Source organism: Perissodus microlepis, chromosome 1 (genome assembly GCF_051167445.1).
Source record: "Perissodus microlepis isolate ML-2025 ecotype Zambia chromosome 1, ASM5116744v1, whole genome shotgun sequence".
Classification (NCBI taxonomy): domain Eukaryota; kingdom Metazoa; phylum Chordata; class Actinopteri; order Cichliformes; family Cichlidae; genus Perissodus; species Perissodus microlepis.
In genome coordinates this window covers 27,272,825-27,286,413 of record NC_140461.1, presented here as the reverse complement: position 1 = coordinate 27,286,413, position 13,589 = coordinate 27,272,825, and the positions used below count along the sequence as shown (strand labels likewise).

At 39.5% G+C, this 13,589-nt stretch overlaps 2 protein-coding genes across 2 annotated transcripts; both read left to right on the top strand.

Moving 5' to 3' along the window:
• The first annotated feature begins 1,980 nt into the window (after positions 1-1,980).
• On the top strand, positions 1,981-3,865 carry LOC146393977 (uncharacterized). The gene is made up of 3 exons (XM_084929750.1): positions 1,981-2,181; positions 2,343-2,422; positions 2,881-3,865. Exons 1-3 carry the CDS (start codon positions 2,109-2,111, stop codon positions 3,175-3,177), a joined length of 450 nt encoding a protein of 149 aa, XP_084785876.1. The 5' UTR covers positions 1,981-2,108; the 3' UTR covers positions 3,178-3,865.
• A 4,165-nt stretch (positions 3,866-8,030) lies between these two features.
• On the top strand, positions 8,031-13,513 carry hdc (histidine decarboxylase). The gene is given in 13 exon segments (XM_084929691.1): positions 8,031-9,830; positions 9,940-10,112; positions 10,223-10,336; positions 10,414-10,536; positions 10,632-10,769; positions 10,842-10,985; positions 11,507-11,573; positions 11,679-11,841; positions 11,971-12,061; positions 12,145-12,243; positions 12,351-12,451; positions 12,723-13,438; positions 13,441-13,513. Coding segments are annotated over 13 exon segments (2,013 nt in total). The 5' UTR covers positions 8,031-9,802; the 3' UTR covers positions 13,497-13,513.
• Positions 13,514-13,589: the final 76 nt, after the last annotated feature.

Sequence of the window (13,589 nt, the reverse complement as noted above, 5' to 3'; positions counted from 1 at the left end):
GCACTTCAGACCCAGCCACGCCGTCAGACAAAAACTGGTTTGTCCCAATGACAAAACTCCCAAACAGAAACGAAACCACGTAGTATTTGTTTGCAATGCAGCAGGAGTACTCAGACCTCTACATTCTAGAAACTACAGCTACTCCACCTCAGCAGGATGAGACTCAGCTCACTCTTTTGAGGATGCCAGTGTTCACATTTTGGACAGACAGGACAGATGGTTTGAAAGAGGAGTGAAAGAGGCCGTCTATGTCTACTGTGAACCACCATCTTTGACTGGAGGGGGTGGTTTATGATACCAACTGTATGTAACCTACAGTGCAGATTTGAGAACCCTTCCCAGGCACCTTAACACCCACTCAAGCCTTGTGTCAGTTAATCTCAATGAGTCACACTCTCAGAAATAGAGGTACGAGAGAAGAACATTTTTGTACCTATAGGTACATTTTTTTAGATGTTCCCTTAAAAGTACAATACTGGTCTTTAAAAGTCCAGAAATGCCCCTTTAAAGGTTCAATTTGAAATAAAGTACAAATCTGTACCATTTTGACCTGTACTGCAGTGACAGTGGCAGAATGTGGTAATGGGTCAGCATGGGAAAATCTGGATGGGCCTGGTTAATTGTAAAATTCATATGAGATGTGAGTGTGCTCATAAAAGCTACATGTTATAATCAAATCTGTTGGTCCTCTCCTCTGTACGTAAATTATCCTATGATGCAAAGAATATCTGTAACCTACCTTTGTGTAAGTTATGTTAAATTATATTAAAAAAAAAACACACACACACAATGACATGCAGGCACAACCAAATGATGTTAAAAAAACTGGTCCATTTCCATTTTATTAAGTTCCAGTTATAATTTTTAATGTTTTAAATCTTGGTTGTAGCCTTCAAAAACGTGAAATCATTTTACTGTTATGTTTGGCCATTTACTTTTTCGCTTTTACTACATCCTAGAATTGTTCATTAATTGTGAGGTTTTTATGGAATTTGCAACATCAAGTTAAACCGAGGTTCTTTGGAAGTTAAAATGTCAAGCAGATTTTTATGTTACGGTGACTACATTTTGTAAGTTACAAATATAGTTCGTCAAGACAGCATAACGGTTTCTAAACAACTGCGCATTAATACCACAATGTTGTATTTTCATGTGTCAAGTTCGCAACGCGCATTAATCCCAAAGGCTGAAAAGCCAGCGTGCCAGAGTGCTCCGCCTCCGCGCTGACTAGCGTTAACGCAGAAAATGACTCTCAGGGGGTTATCGACAGAGGAGCTCCTTAAAAAGTTGATGGAAGAAGGCATTGATGTGTCAGACGACGAGGCGCAAAGGTTTAGAGGTAAGTCGGGTGTGATTTTGTGTTTTTATAAAAATTACAACGTGTAATTTTACAGTAGAGTTAGCAAAAGTCCGAAGAGCTAGATTTAACATGGGTGAAAGCTAGCAGTTAGCTAAGTTTTAAACAAAGAAAGGTACAAATGTGGACTATTTAGACTGTTGGTGGAATGTTCAACTTCTGTCTGCCCGCCGTATTCGAGTGTTTTATCAATAAATAGTGACTAACCGTGTACAACAATGTAAAAAAATCAATAATTTCTCAAAACATGCTAGTATGTAAATATAGCTATTAAAAAATCGTTTTCTAAGCAAAATTTATTGCATCTAACTTGTTTCCCGCTCAAAGGGATTTTAAACAATGGAAGGTACACATTTGTACCATTCCACCTACTTAGTGGGATTTTCGAATATGAGAGCTGTAAGCTCTGCGCAGGGACACTGTCTGCAACACAAGAATTGTTAAGATGATTGGGGAAACAGCTAATGATTTTGTCTCTAAATCTGATTATTATTTTCTGTACTAACTGATTAATCAGTCTGTTTATTATCTTTAGAATTTTTGTTCAAGGGTTAAAGCACTTTACATTTATCTCCAGTCTGTGTCTTTAAACATGTCAAAAGTTTAAATCCTCAATGTAAAATGTCATTCTTTTGTCTAGTCTGCTCTTTTCATTTCCAGTTGTGTGATGAGGTTGATTTAATGCATCCCTCGCAACATCTGTTGCCGCTTTAGCGAAAACTTCACTGCTGTTCTTCAAAATGTTCTTCAAATGACCAAGGATTTGCCACTGAAGAAGGTCTACATGGAGGCAAGAGAGAATGCACTGGCTGAAGACATTACAGGTGCTAATTTGACCTCATACAAATAGTATATTTTGTGACAATTCATTTGCTCTCTCTTCCAAAGATAATTGATGTACCATAGTGCCATGTCAAGAGCATGTTAATGGGAATTTGCATGATATCAAAATCTAATGAAGTGCATTTGCATCTGTATGACCTAGGAATTGACTTCAAGGGGGCACTTCTCCTCTTGCCATCCATCTTCAAGGAGAAGATAGAAGATTTCATCATCCTTGGAGAGGTAAATGCATGATGCAATGCATAGCCTTTGGCCACAAGTTTCATTCTCGGTGTTTTGTTGGCATGGAGCTGAATTCAGCTGCAGTTCAGCATCACAGCTAAGCTAATGTAGGGGAAACGCTGCTGTGCTCTTGGGTTTTGTCTGGTGTTTATATAGATAGATAGACCTGTATTGTCCCCTTAGGGAAATTCTTCTTCACAGGTACTGTCACTGTCAGGGGTGATTGCTTTTGCCCTTGAATATTATGTCAGACTTTAGCAGCTTATCAAACACTACCACAACAGTCATTGGTCAAGAAGCTTTTTGTTTGGAGTAGGGGCCATGTTTACAGGTTATCAGAATAGACAGTTTTGTTTTGCAGCAAAAAAAGAAGGTAATTTGAGGAATCTATTGAAAATCCACTTGGCACATATTGCTTAAACATACTGTATACTAATGTTTTTCTTCCTCTTCTGCAGAATACTCCCACGAGTCCATACCCAACCATTCGAATGAAGGATAAGAGTTGGACAACTGCCCTCTCAAGACAGTGTCGCTGTGTTGTGACAGTTGAAGGAGTGGATGTTTGCTCGTGCCGCTCGCTGGATGAGGCCTACATCTCAGCATTCTCCACCTTCTTCGTGTTCAACATGACCTACCCTGCATACTTCAAGAAAACACTTGTCTTTCTTCAGAACTGCATTGTCAACATAGGAGACCAGGGAGACAAACCCCTGCCAGTAAGTGTCACCAGGGTACTTAACCAACTCTATTAAATATGCCCCCACCCAAGTGTCACTACCTTATTCACTACCCAAGGCTGATTTTGATGTATGGTCCTCTTCGCCCTTTGTGGTGTATGAGATATGAAAGCAAGCATCAATATTTCAAAAATATAGCGAGTAAATGCAAAAACTTTGTAAACATCACTGCAACTCTTAGCAATCGTCATCAAATGAAACAGTGCTGGAAGTTTTCTTCAGGTAGGTTGCTTGTTGACTTTGAACATTCACTCAGCACAAGTGTCAGTGTGCCATTTTCATCTCTGCCAGGTGACTTACAGAATACTATGGAAATGAACAAAAGTTTTACAGATGTGCATTTTCAGGATAAAGTGCTTCAGCGTGTGTCTGCTATATCTGTCAGCAGTGTCAAATATGAACTTGAGGATGTTTTTGTAGTTGGCCATGTACACACTGAAGCCATACCTATATTCTTTAAAATCAAGTATATTTTGAATGTTGATACTTGTTGGGTATTGTGTGGGAAACTGTTACTTCCTTGCACTTATGAATGTCATTTCCATGCTTACCAAGTGGCAGTTGACAATGACTGGATCCTGTTCAATCCAGGAAATGAATTAGACTTTCAAGCTCTAGACACCTATTTAGTTGATGATAGGCTGTTTGTGTCCTTGAGGTATTCTGTGTGACGTGATTGCAAGCACATTTTCCACTTTGTCTATGTATGTGTGTATATATATATATATATATATATATATATATATATATATATATATATATATATATATATATATATATATATATATATATATATATATATATATATATATATATATATATATATATATATATATGTGTGTGTGTGTATGTGTGTGTATATATATATATATATATATATATGTGTGTGTGTGTGTGTGTGTGTATACGTGTGTATATATGTATATACGTGTATATATATATGTGTATGTGTATGTATATGTTCTGGCTTGTTGAAGTAGAGCAAAACATTTGTGTGGACAGTTTTTTAAATACATGCCATCTCTGATCTGTCAAAACATTGTGTTCAGGTGTTTAATGTCTTTATGTGATTGTTTACTTTTTTAAATGAATGTATTTTTCTTGACATGTCCTATGGCAATATACGAATGTAATCAAGGATGTATTCCTGTGGTTGTTTAAATGCTTTGATGTGATTCTATTATCGAAAATAAATGGTTAAATAACCAAATATTTTGGACTATTGGGGGTACATTTTTGTCTCTTTAGGTACGAAATAGGTTGTCGCTGGGGGGGTACCCTCATAGGTACCCTATTGTACCCTTTTCAAGGGAACATTTCTGTACTATAGTTTGAAGGTACATTTATGTCTTAGGAAAGTACATGATTGTACTTCAGATGGTACAACTTCATAAGGTACAAAAATGTACCAAGCCTAAAGGGTACAGAAATGTCCCTCAAAAAGGAACACCCCCAGCGGCAAGCATTTGTACCCTTTTTGGTACACTTTGGTACCCCTATTTCTGAGAGTGCATGATGGTTTCACCCAAAACCTCTGCTGATAATGATCCACACTCCTTTTCACACTTTGGTTTGTGCGATGAGGCACGTGATCACTAGTGGGTCAACAGCCCTCTTAAGGGACAACTCCCACTAAGGTTTAAATACCTGGGACTCTCCACAGTTTTAGAACTGAAAAAGCTTCTCAGTTGAAAGGCGAAAGGTCTCGAAGAGACTTAATAAAGTCCAGTCTCTTTTCTTTCTAAGATCCTTAGATTACCATTACCTGGATGACTGAGAAGCTACACTGACATATTCTGAGGAGTGCCATCCCAGTAAATTCACTCAAGGTCAGATCATGCAATGCACAGACAAACCAAGGGCTACATGTCAGGCTCCATTGGCTTGTTAAATGTTGAAAGCTGCTTCTCTCTAAAAAAGGACACAGCAGCAAGGATTAGGTTCACAAAGTTGCATCAGGACAAACCACAAGACTTTGGACAGACAAAAACAAAGTTGAGATGTTTGCCCATAATGTACAACACCACAAGCACCTCATACCAACTGTCAGTGTAGCGGTAGAAAGGTGATTATTTGGACTTACTTTCAGCCACAGAACATGGGCACGTTGCATTCACTGATCAATCATGAACTCCTCCGCATGCATATACAAAGTGTTGTGGAGTTAATAATGAGATTATGATGAGTTAACAATCTTTCTAAACAGCTCAAGCTTGGCTGAAACTGGTTCACGGATTAGAAGAATTGCTGGTGTTACAGGGGCTCAGTCAAAGTCCAGACCTCAACTTGATTGAAATACTCTGGAGGAACTTTAAGAGCCCGAAAATAAATATTTGTCCGCAAACATAAATGACCTGAAGCAATGCTGTAAAGAAAAATGGGTCAAAATTCCTGAGAGACCAATAAAGTCATACAGAAAATAGTTATTCCTGCTAAAGGGGGCTCTGCAAGCTGCTGAATCATGGGGTCTAATGAGTTTTCACAAGGCTGCATAGAGACTCTACCTGTTCTTCAAATGGACAGCTGAGATTGATATAGAAGGAAAATGATGAGTTGTTGAAGTCAACACAAAGAAAGCTTGTTTCTAAGTTGGCTCTGACCTTCAGCTTCTTTTCTTTCTTCTACTGTGATGGGCTTCCCATACATACAAAGGAATATATTCACATCTATATACAGTATGTAATTCCCTTTTACATCAAGGACATTGTATATCATGTATTGTACTGTACTGTAGTAATGGTCAGTTTTGAAACTGAAAATGAATCTTTCTTTTTGAAAGCAGAGCGTACTTGTATTTTCTTAGGACTGCCCTATTAACAGTAGCTTACAGCCATGCCAGGCTGGTCTGCAGTTAAACCAGTCTGATCTGTTGTACACACAATGGTTCAAATGGAACGGATAAGTGCTGCTTTTGTCACATTCATACCATGATTTAATAAATCACCTGTTAAGCTGTGAGTTTTACATTAAAGTGATTTTTAAAAAGTGAAACAAAACAATAAAAAAGCAAAGCTGTTATTAGATAAGTGACTTTCTGCATTACATTTTTTATTTGGTTCATTATTTTCTACCTCCAACATTCCTGCTATGCAAGGGGAACACGTTTAAACTGACACTTAGTTGCTTTTCCAATTTTTTTTTAACCTTCATTCACAGCCAGTCTCATCATTAGTCATTAGTTTTTCCTCTCTGCTCTTCATGCTGTTGTTTTGCTTTTTTTGGTTTGCATTATCAAGCTCAAAGTTTTCTTTGTGACGGGCTTATGTTGCACAGCTATTTTCAGCTTATTTGAATAAAAGCAGCAGAATCAGACCAAATAAGAAGCACTCTCACTTTGATGTCACAAGGCAGCTATCAGGCTTCATTGCACAATAATGCTTAAACCCGCTTTCATCAGGCTCAGCCTCTCAAATTTAAAAGCACACAAGGAGCACAATAGTCACAGTGTGCTATGCTCCATATCACATAACACTTATTTCTGTGTATAGTAACACACCCACTCCTGCCATTAGTCATTGCATGCTACCAGTTTTCCTACATAAAATCAAAACTCTTTGTTCTTGATCAAATTTAAATAACCAGTTTGGCTAGTTTAGAGGAATCGTTAACCTATGTGACAGTTTGGAGACCAGATGTCAGATGTAAATATATCTACATAAACTCTTTAACCATTTTAACAGTAATAAACGATACTTACGAAATTGTTAATAAATGGCTTATAAACTGTCCATGAACATTTCTTCGCAACTGAGGTTAAGAAACACTGTAATTCATCTAGTAACACTATATGGATCGTTTTTAAAAATGTATGTTTTAATAAACAGTTACTTAAAGATTAGGCAGATAGTGTTGCAGTGACGTAGATCACAAGGCAGCCAGTCCAGAGACCATGTTTCATGTCCTGTGTCACTCTCAGATTGGTTAGGCTCAGGAAAAGATTTTGGTAAACTAGACCCATTCTCAAAATTAACCCTGCAGACTGGAAAAGGTACGTACCTACAGTGTTGGGGAGTAACGGAATACATGTACCGCCATTACGTATTTAAAATACAAAATATGAGTAACTGTATTCCGTTACATGTAAATATAATAATAACCACTGCAGCCAAAAAAGAGTGCCTGACGAGCCCAGCTCTAAGTAAGCTATTAAGACTCGAGTGTACACTGTGTTCCTGTTTTCCTCCGAAACAATAAGTTCCGCTGGAGCAGCCTTTCAACGCCTCTCTGTCTCTCGCAAGCAAAGCTGAGCCAGATAACAAAGTAAAGCTAGTTTTCGGCTACGAGCCCAACACGGAAACCGACGTGTTAGCCAGAGGTCCCTTTATTACGGTTCGGAGCCGCGGACCTGTTTTATATACACGCGGAATAGTTTTCTATACGAGATCGCTAAAAAGTGCAGCCTTACCTAATGTCCACCCTACTGTTACTCATTTTATATCAAGATTTAAAAATCTAGTTGCTATTGAGTAGCCTGCGAGTAGCCTTCAGTAATAGTAATGAATCACACAGGAACAGGACATTCATTAGTTGTAAAAAAGCATGATAATATATTAAGTAATCCAAAGTATTCAGAATACGTTACTCTCATTGAGTAACGTAACGGAATACGTTACAAAATACATTTTGGGGCATGTATTCTGTAATCTGTAGTGGAATACATTTCAAAAGTAACCTTCCCAACACTGCGTACCTCCTAGTACCTACTTAAATGTGACCCCAAAGGCTCCGTGTTGTGCACAAGGAGCCATGATTTCATGTTGTTTACACCCAGTTCTGACTCTACCATCTGAATGTGGCAGGAGAAATCTACTCATCAGACCAGGCAACACTTTTCATATTTTCTGCTGTCTAGTTTTGGTGATCTGGTACAAACTGTAGCCTCAATTTCCTGTTCTTAGCTGACAGGAGTGGGTATCAGTGTGGTCTTCTGCTGCTGTAGTCCATCTGCTTCAAGTGTTTGATGTGAAGAAATTTTTCCCAGAGAAGTGCTGCTCACTGGATATTTTCCTCTTTCATACCATTTCTCTGTCAACCCTCACACAGTCATTTAAATCACTTTCCTTTCCCATTAGATGCTGTCATGCTCATGTCAAATGAAGTTGTTGCTGTGTGACTGGCTCATTAGATACTTGCATTCACAAGCAGACAGTTGTATGTAAGAATTAGGAAGATCCACCTCACCTTTGCCACTAAAAGTGTGTCACAGTACCTGCAGCAAAGAACAGCCTGTGTGTATCTCTGGAACCACGCTGGGAATGTGGAGAAGTTCAGTGATGAAGCCTTTTCTTGCTCTCAAACCAGGCACATTTGATTAGAAGCTTCAATGCGAAGTTGCTTGTTCGCAGCTTTAATGAAGGAAATGATAGAATAAACACTCATGCAAGTGCATTTATGGATTTCTTTAACTTTGTGTGGTTCTTTTCATCTTATGTGACAAAACTAATGACATTTTAAGTGAAAGAATTATACTATTATTAGAGAGCAGTAAATGGTTAATGGTAAAGTTTAATCAAGTACAAGTGTGCACAGTGTGTTACAAAAAATAACTACAAATGAATTAAAATAAATGAAAGAGTAAAAAAAATAAATCTTCCGTTGTTGCTTGCCAGTTATTCATTTTTGATTCATGAATTCATTGATTGATTAGATATGTTTACATATGTTTACATATGTCTTAGATAAACATGTTCCGTTGCTTTATTAATTTCAGTGAGCTTGCTCTCTCTCGGTGACTTACCAATAATGCGTGCTTTGTAGGTTTGAATTGTGGCTCGATTGTCATCCAGCGACTGGTTTCCCCAGAGCACCACATGAGAGCTATCACATGCTGAGCACAATGCATAGTAAACAGTGCAGTGTGCGAACAGTCCAGGTGCTGCTCAGGCTTTTGTCAGGGTTTAAAAGGCTGCAATAAGCTAATGACATAAATGGTTTTCCCTCATCATCCCAGTACCTTTTACTGTGTTTACGTTTATTGTTTGTTTATTTTTTTTACCTATTACTTTGTGAAGAGTCATCATACATTGAAAATATCGCTCATCATGATCCATCATCATTCATAACCTGTTGGAGTGAGAAGAGGGGAGGAAATGAGACTGAAGGTTAATTGTATCAAACTGTGTTTCCCTAAAGATTAAGGGTCAGAGAGATGTCACCAAATATATAATTTACACACACACACACGCACAACAAAAAAGGCAGAAACCTTGTGAGGGGGCCTGAACACCAGTTTGAAAATATAACGATCTCTGTATAATCTGATTTGACACATAAATTATTTTTTCTGCATTACAGAGGGATTCAGGTGTAATGGTGAAAAAGAATGCTTCATAACTTTTATATAACCTATTACACTATTGATTATATTGTTCTAATCCTGTATCATGTCACGTGGATATGAAAAAAATTCAATCCCCGGCTGCAAGAGGAAAGTAAATATTTAGTGCAAATGTGAAGCCAGTGATGGAAAAAATACATGAAAGACATTTGCCTTGTGGTTCAAATGCGTCACCAATTTGGGGCGTGTTCTTCACAACAGGATCTATATAGTGGTGTAATCTCTGCTCCCAAATACACAAAGCCTCACTGCAGTCACCTGTTACACACGACAAAGTAACTCGAAGAGGTCTCATCTCCGAAAATGCAAGCTGAGGAATACAATCGCAGAGGTAATCATGGACTCATTTTGGATGATGTTGATATTTAACTTCAAATGCCAACAAGCACATAATAAAGAAAATGAATATGAATAACTTGCCGTGATCTCTTACTGATCAGGTAAGGAGATGGTGGACTACATCACAAAGTACCTGGGCTCCATCAGGGAGAGGAGGGTCATTCCTGATGTGAAACCTGGCTACATGAGGCAGCTTCTTCCTGAGGCTGCACCTACGGAGCCGGAGGACTGGGAGAATATCTTCAATGACATTGAGAAGGTCATCATGCCAGGGGTAAGTGTCACAGCAAAACCCAATTTGAATTCACCTTGCTTGCTCAGTTCACTGAAATGATCATGAAATACATTTATGGCAAGCGAGTGTTTTCCTATCTCTCTGCCCAGGTGGTTCACTGGCAGAGCCCTCACATGCACGCTTACTATCCCAGTCTGACTTCATGGCCCTCTATGCTCGGGGATATGCTGGCAGATGCAATCAACTGTGTTGGGTTCACTTGGGTACGCAATGACCAAAAAGATAATCAATCACATGCTACCATCTGCTTCAGTGATGTCTTATTTGCTTGTTTTTTCAGGCCTCAAGCCCAGCATGCACAGAGCTGGAAATGAATGTGATGGACTGGCTGTGTAAAGCACTAGAGCTCCCCTCTTTCTTTCTTCACTACCATCCTGACAGCAGAGGTGGAGGCATCCTGCAGGTGTGCAACATCCTAATCTGTTTGCTCTAAAGCCACGAAGTTTACAGTCTTTCGGGGCCTCATTGTGTTTCTGACCTACTTGGCTCTCTCGTCAGAGTACAGTCAGTGAGAGCACACTGGTTGCTCTGCTGGCAGCCAGGAAAGACAAAATCCTGCAGCTGCGGGCCGAGCTTGACCAGGACGTGGACAACTCGGTCATAAACTCAAGACTAGTGGCCTACGCTTCAGATCAGGTAAGCTGCACAGGAGCTTCCTATCAGCCTGATAAACTGAACCGTAAAGCTGATCAGATGTTGCTTTTATAGGCTCATTCGTCAGTTGAAAAGGCAGGACTGATCTCACTGGTGAAGATCAGGTTTCTGCCCACCGATGACGAGTTGTCTCTGAGAGGAGACACTTTGAAACAAGCCATACAAGAAGACAGGGCAAGAGGACTTGTCCCCTTCCTGGTATGTGTGTTTGAAACCTCAATGGGACATTTCTGCAGAGAATTTAAGAATCCCCATATTGTTTTGAATCTAGTAGCTTACACCGAATACCTAACATGTGCTACAATACCCATCACATTTTTAAAAGTATATACTAACGCTGCAGTATATAAAAGTCAGAATCGGCAGACTGTAGCATCAGCCAATCAGTGCCTTTATTTGATTTTCTGCTGCATGGCAAACACAGATGCATGCAGAAACTGTTTTACGATCTATTTTTTTGATGGTGCATTTAAAGAAAATCAAATGTCTGGAAGTTGAAGTTCAGCTTCATTTCTTTTAAAACTGAAAAATTGTCCAAATAATTTATTTTTAAACTTGGAAAAAAATATGAAAATAAGTAGCAAAACGTTGTACATCATTAATCGAGACACTTGTATATCATCTCATATCATGAGGAAACTGTGATTTTTAGCTTCAAAAGTACACAACAAACGCGTGTTGCATGTTGGATCTCATCTGACCCATTCTGTCATTTTCAGCTGTGTTCAACTCTGGGAACTACTGGAGCGTGTGCCTTCGATAAGCTATCGGAACTGGGACCAGTCTGTGTGTCTTTTAATTTTACTTCCAAATCATACTGCAGAGGCAGACTTTTTTTTTTCTTTGCATACATAAGATGAAGTTAGAAGTGAAATTGAAATCTTTTTGCAGGTGAGGAAGAGGGACTCTGGCTCCATGTTGATGCCGCGTATGCTGGCTCTGCCTACTTTTGTCCGGAGCTCCGCTGGTCAATGAAGGGCATTGAATTTGCGCACTCTTTTGTTTTCAACCCTTCTAAGTGGATGATGGTCCATTTTGACTGCACAGCATTCTGGTGAGTAGAGACATTTAAGCCATACCTCAACTCTGTCTCTATAATATCTGCAAAATTACATCTGACAAAGTGCAAATGTAAACAGAAGAATGCTTTTAAGCTGGTGATTTAATTAACTGTTGATCTCAGGGTAAAAGATAAATACAAGCTCCAGCAGACCTTCAGTGTTGATCCTGTTTACCTCAGACATGAAAACTCACAGGCAGCCACCGACTTTATGGTTCGTCATCATCACTTATTCACCAGTTCAAAATGTTACAGTCTCATCTGAAGCGATTACACTACTTTTTTTCTTTGGTTCAGCACTGGCAAATACCTCTCAGTCGACGCTTCCGTGCTCTGAAGCTCTGGTTTGTTCTGCGCTCCTTTGGATTGAAAAACCTCCAGGCTCATATCAGACATGTAAGTGGCATTCTTCTAAAATAGATATCAATATTAGACTTCCATTATAGAAAGTGTATTTAATGTGAAGTTTTTTTTGTTTGTTTGCTTTGGGTTTTTTTTTTTAGGGGATTGAGATGGCAAAACTCTTGGATTCTCATATTAGGAGCAACACAGATTTTGAGGTTCCTGCCAAGAGGCACCTCGGCCTGGTGGTCTTCTGCCTGAAAGTATGCAACTTGTCCTTGTACCTGAATTGTGCAGTAAACTATAAATATGTTGACCTTATAGTTTTTACCAGAAAATCATTACTGACATGTGCTAAGAAGTCTCTATTACGCCTTGTTCAATGGTGGTTTGTTATATACCTGAATGTGGTCAGCTAGTTCCCAGGTGAAATGGCAAAAATATTAGGAAAAGGGTAAACACAGATGTGTTAGTAAGGGTTTTGTGGCTTTACACAAAGACTTATGAACATTTTATTGTATCTTCTTTTTGTTGGGAGGGAACGCTTTGACCCAGGAGCTGCTGAGGAGACTGACCCGGTCAGGCACCATGTACCTCATTCCTGCGGATATTTATACCAAACGCATCATCCGGTTTACGGTGACCTCACAGTACACTACTGCCGATGACATCCTCAGGGACTGGGGCATTATCTGTAAAACAGCTTCCACTCTCCTGGCTGAGACACAGGCTTTGAATTATGCAGACCAGTCACAATCAGGGGAAGATGATGTAATAGGTGATGAAGAATACCAAGACCCGGTCTTAGACACCGGGTCTGATGAGAAAGAGGATGCTGTTGCCAGGCTGGAAAAAGCTCAAGTGGAGTTGTGGATTGACAAAGCTTGGAATCGGTCTAGAAGACCAATGCGATCTCTTAGCTGCAACAGCGAGCCCCTGCCTTACACTTATATCAGGCCCCTGTGTGGCTATGATTTTGAAACGAGGCCTATAGTCGAAGATGCTGCTGGTGGCCTTCCTGTGCCTTCAACAACAGGATCTGGTACGACAATAAATATTGAGGAGATGCCTTCAAATGATCTGGGAAAACAGGTCCTGAAAAAGCTGACAAAGTTCTACAGCGTTCCCAGCTTCTGTAACCAGTGGGTGCAGTGTGGTCAGCACCAGCTCTGCTGCCCTCTGAAGGTTTCTCCAGCAGCTCAAAAGCACTTATCCTCCACCTGCAGAAGAGTGAACTGTATGTCTTCCTCTGCTGTAACAAACACAGCCCCCCCTCCTACACCACTGGAAACTTCCACTGCTCCTAAACTCCTCTGATGAGCCAAAAACCAGCACAAAGTGTACCTCACATCCACACAATAATTCACCTATTGATTGATAAGCAGTTTGCTTCAGCACAC

Coding starts and splice junctions, on each gene's coding strand:
- LOC146393977 (XM_084929750.1), top strand. CDS start 2,109: ATGACCAAGGATTTGCCACTGAAGAAGGTCTACATGGAGGCAAGAGAG. Junction 2,182..2,342: donor ACTGGCTGAAGACATTACAG/GTGCTAATTTGA, acceptor TGTATGACCTAG/GAATTGACTTCAAGGGGGCA. Junction 2,423..2,880: donor ATTTCATCATCCTTGGAGAG/GTAAATGCATGA, acceptor CCTCTTCTGCAG/AATACTCCCACGAGTCCATA.